The sequence below is a fragment of the Arachis stenosperma genome, chromosome 6, assembly GCF_014773155.1.
Source record: "Arachis stenosperma cultivar V10309 chromosome 6, arast.V10309.gnm1.PFL2, whole genome shotgun sequence".
Taxonomy (NCBI): Eukaryota; Viridiplantae; Streptophyta; class Magnoliopsida; order Fabales; family Fabaceae; genus Arachis; species Arachis stenosperma.
In genome coordinates, this window is record NC_080382.1 from 13,525,430 (window position 1) to 13,530,648 (window position 5,219).

General features: G+C 34.1%; 1 protein-coding gene across 1 annotated transcript; it reads right to left on the bottom strand.

Annotated features, from left to right (window-relative positions):
• Positions 1-1,326: 1,326 nt before the first annotated feature.
• Positions 1,327-1,662, bottom strand: LOC130933705 (secreted RxLR effector protein 161-like). Its single transcript, XM_057863324.1, has one exon. It carries the CDS (start codon positions 1,660-1,662, stop codon positions 1,327-1,329), a length of 336 nt encoding a protein of 111 aa, XP_057719307.1.
• Positions 1,663-5,219: the final 3,557 nt, after the last annotated feature.

Below are 5,219 nucleotides of genomic sequence, written 5' to 3' on the forward strand. Positions count from 1 at the left end.
TTGGTAAATCAGCAAGAAAAGAGGGACATAGGGTACGATACTTAACAACTCCTTCAGAAAAATCATTATTCATGGCAGACTTAAATCTATAGGGGCTATAGTTGGAATGAGAGATCATGAAGTGTGATTTATGTGTAAAAAGATCAATGTCTAGTTCTCTAACAGATTTAAGAGAGATTCGAGATTTACCTCTCTGAGAACAAATGGGAACAAACATTGTCTTAGGTTGAGTGGGTTCAGAGGTAGGTTTGATAACAGTTGGACGTTTCCCTTTTGAGGAGCTTGGCTTCGACGAACTAGGTTTAGAAGGAGGTTCCTTTGGTGGTGATGTCTGCTTGACTGAGGGTGGAAACCTTGAGGGATTCTTAGTGCGAGCCATGGGATCAGAGCGAGGAGGTGAGGTAGGAGGAGAAGGAGATTGAGTGAAGGTTCGGTCTTAAGAGTGAGTGGAAGGTTTTTTCTTTTGCAGGAAGCTTGAAGATCTTTTTACGAAGAGGCTTTTGTGAAACAATTTTCTTCCTCATTTGGTTGCTTTCTGGTTTTGAACGAAGAGAAGCAATAAAGGTAGTGGGGAAAAACTGAAGAGTTGGAGAAAGGAGTTATGAAGGAAGAAAAAGGAGTGTTGATAACCGCACCGTGAATAAAATTTTTCTCAAAACATGCAACTGCATCACCTCTTATTTGACTTTGAAAGGACTTGACATTACAAAAAGAAAGATTTGAATTTATTAAAAATAAAATGGAAAGTAATTTTAATTTTGAAACCTTTTGACTGAAAGACAAACTGAATAAAATAAAATAAATAAAGAAACTAAAATATAATAAATAAATGGATCACGTAACACTCATACTAGGTCCAGAGGTGGTTTGGTTTAAGGAAACATATTGGACCACCCAAATTCTGAATTTTAAGGTTGGCCTAGATGATTTAGCATGTGTAGTAACGCCCAGAGAGATCTGTTTAGAGATGGTTCTTCATATGCCTAGAATTGTCTCATACCTGTTTATGAGACAAAAACTCCAACAAACACATCAGCAATTTTCAATCAATGAATCATAACATAAAATCCCTATACTAGTCCTAAGCATTCAAAATTTGTCCTCAGCTAGTGGTTTAGTGAAAATATCCGCTAATTGCTCTTCTGATTTAACAAATTGAATGCTAATATCCCCTTTTTGAACATGTTCTAGAGTGCAAAATTGGATTCTTTGAAATATTAATGGCACTCATATTGTCACACAACAAGGGAATATATTCAGTAATTAATTTGTAATAAGCAAGTTGTGTTTTTAACCACATAAGCTGAGAACAACAAGAAGAAGAAGCTAATACTCAGCCTCTGCAGTGGATAAAGCCATTGTTGACCGTTTCTTACTTGACCAGACATTCAAGGACTTTCCAAGGAAACAACATAAGCCTGATGTGCTCCTTCCATCAACTCTATCACCAGCAAAATCTGCATCACAATAACCAACTGCAGAAAAATCACCAATCTTAGGATACCTTAGACCAAAATTAGATGTGCCATGAACATATCTAATGATTATCTTAACTGCAGAAATATGAGACTCTTTTGGTTTGGATTGGAATCTTGAACACATTTCAATACTTTGCACAATAACAGGTCTAGATGAAGTTAAGTACATAAGAGATCCAATCATTCCTCTATACCTAGTCTCATCTCCATCTTTCTCAGTTTCTCCCTTTTCTAATTTTGAATTAGGGTGAATGGGAGTTCCCATGGGTTTGGCATTTTCCATACCAAATTTCTTAACTAGTTCCTTGGCATACTTCTCTTGATGAATAAAAATACTATTTTTAGTTTGCTTAATTTGAAGCCCAAGGAAAAAATTAAGTTCACCCATCATACTCATATCAAATTCACTTGTCATGAGTTTTCCAAATTCAGTGCAAAGGGATTCATTGGCTGATCCAAAAATAATATCATCAACATAGATTTGGACTAGTATGAAAGAATCATTAGAGTTCTTGATAAATAGAGTAGTGTTTGTGGTGTCTCTTTGAAAACCATTTTTTAGAAGAAAAGAGCTTAACCTCTCATACTAAGCTCTAGGAGCTTGTCTTAGACCATAGAGAACTTTTGATAATTTGAAAATATGGTTAAAAAATTCTTTATTTTCAAATCCAGGTGGCTGCTCTACATACACTTCTCTATCTATCACACCATTTAAGAATACACATTTCACATCCATTTGATATAATTTAAAACCACAAAAAGCAGCATAAGCTGAAAGAAGTCTTATGGATTCTATTTGGGCAACAGGGGAAAATGATTCATCAAAGTCTATTCCTTCTTCTTGGTCATATCCTTGTGCCACTAACCTAACTTTGTTTCTTGCAATGCTACCATCCTCTTCTAGTTTGTTCCGAAATATCCACTCGGTGCCGGTCACTTTTTTTTCATTCGAGCTTGGAAACAATGTCCAAACTTAGTTCTTCTCAAACTCATGAAACTCATCCTCCATTGCCTTTACCCAAGAAGGGTCATCAAGGGCTTCCTTGACATTCTGAGGCTCTATTTGAGAGAGAAGAGCAATGTTTGATTCTTCACTTGCCTTTCTAGTTGAAGACCAAGTTTTAACACTATGAAAGACGTCCCCAACGACAAATTCCTCAAGATAATTCTTCAAAAATCTCCATTCACAAGGTCTGGTGAACTTGGAGGCAGATTCATTACCAAGGGATTTAGGGAACTGTTGGTTTCTGAATTTCCTTCAGATTCATGAGACAAAACAGAATTGTCTCTTGTTGAATTTTCAGCAGCTGCAGTTTCTGGTTCAGTCTGTCCAGAATTTTCATTTTCACGATTTTGTACAGTTTCATCATCCTTTTGAGCTTGATTCCCTGCATTATAGTCTTCCAAAATACTTTGAACCAATTTAGTATCACAAATGTAACATGTATGGACTCCTCAATTATCTAACATCTTGATTATAAACTCTATATGCTTTACTAGTTGTGAAATATCCTACAAACAAACACTCATATGCCTTTGGATCAAATTTACCCAAATTATCTTTGTTATTAAGAACAAAACATTTGCATCCAAAGATATGCAAGTAGTTCACGTTTGGAGGGTGACCTTTCTAAAGTTCATAAGGGGTTTTCTTCAAAAATTTTCTTATGATGGTTCTATTCAAAATGTGGCAAGCTGTGTTAACCGCTTCAGTCCAAAGGAATTTTGGAACATTTCTCTCACAAAGCATAGCTCTTGTCATTTCTTGAATACTTCTATTTCTTCTTTCCACAACACCATTTTGTTGTGGTGTCCTTGGACAAGAGAAGTTGTGAGATATTCCAAATTCCTCACAAAAGGATTCAAATAATTGGTTTTCAAGTTCAATTCCATTGTCACTTCTTATAAAAGAGATCTTTAAATCCTTTTCATTTTGAACTTTCTTGCAAAAGATTTCAAAGGCCGAAAAGGCTTCATTTTTATGTGCAAGAAATAAAATCCAACCAAACCTAGAGTAGTCATCCACAATTACTAAACCATAATGTTTACCACTTAAGCTTTGAGTTCTTGTTGGACCAAATACATCAATATGTAGCAATTCAAGTGGTCTTTTAGTAGAAATGTCTTCCTTTGATTTAAATGAATTTTTTGTTTGTTTTTCCATTTGGCAAGCATCAGAAGTGATGTCTTTGTCAAATTTTATTAAAGAAATACCTCTTACTAATCCTTTATTAACAAGTTTGTTTATTTGAAACATACTTGCATGGCCCAATCTCTTGTGCCATAGCCACTTTTCAGATTCTTTAGAATGAAAACAAGCTACATTTTGATCCTTTAGTTCATCAAGGGTAAGTCCATACACATTATTACAATGCTTTGCAATAAACAATACTTCATTTGTCTTTTCATTCACAACACAGCATTCTAATCTTTTGAAAGTCACTAAATAACATAACTCACACAATTGACTTATACTCAAAAGATTATGCCTTAACCCATTTACCAAAAAGACATCATCAATGAAGGTAGAATGATTATTACCTACTTTTTCAACAACAACTATTTTACCTTTTCCATCATCTCAAAAGGTCACAAAACCTCCATCATACTTGTTTAGTTTTATGAAGAAAGTTGACCTTCCAGTCATGTGCCTTGAGCATCCACTATCCAAGTACCACATATCCCTTTTGTTCTTGGATGCTAGGCAAATTTGCATTAAAAACTTCAAGTAACCTTAGGTATCCAAATTAGTTTGGATCCTTTGAAGTTAATCCATTTTGGTTGCCCAAGTGCATTGAAATCACACACAACATTGTAAATTTGGTTTCCTATAATTCTTTTTTCAATGAAGCATTGTGAATGTGAGTGACCAAATTTCTTACCATTGAAACAATGATTTTCTGATGCCTATTGCTGAAATTGAGGTGATTTATTGTGGTGGAAATTAAATGATTAAAGGACTGGAATTTTCTAGTTTTTGGAAGAGGTATTTTTCTTTTGACAAACTGATTTTTGTTATAATTGTTCCTCTTTGTAAAAGCATTCCAACCAGAATTTTTGAAAGCTTTTAGACTTTTCGAATGTGAGATTTTGTTGTAAAAATGTAGATTTTTGAAAGCAACCTCATTATTTGAAATGTATCCCATATCTAACCTATTTGATGTAGGTTCGGTTTTTTATGATGGCTCAGTTTTACTAGTGTAAAATTTATCAAATTCCTCCTCATGTGTGGGAACATATCAAAGACCCGATTTGTTGGAATTGGATTTAGTTTTTTATGAAGAAGCCACAAATTTCATAGAGGAATCATTAGAAACTGCACTTTCTTTGGTTATATAACCTAAATCAGATTTTTCAAACAGTGGTCTTCGACTTGCAAGTAATTTGTCCAAGTTACTAGAAGTTTGAGCAAATTTTGCTAAATCACCATTCAGCATTTTAACCATTTCATTTAATCTTTCATTTTTAGCAATAAGCTCTTGAGAAGGATCCACAATGTGCTTTCCTTTTAGTTTTTCAAGTTTAGATTTTAGAAATCTGTTTTCTTCAATAATATCCAAAGCACATTCAGTTTTTTTCACCTTTTCTCTCAAAAAATCATTTTCAACTTTCAACATTTCTTTTTCAGTTTTACACTTGGTGCATTTTTCCAAGAGTTTTGAAGAATTTAGTGTAAGATCATCAATTATAGCATCTAAATCATCTATGGACAAGTCATAATAATTTACCTCATCAAGATGA

Excerpts from the sequence above, each read along its gene's own strand:
- LOC130933705 (XM_057863324.1), bottom strand. The coding sequence starts at position 1,662 with ATGATTGGATCTCTTATGTACTTAACTTCATCTAGACCTGTTATTGTG.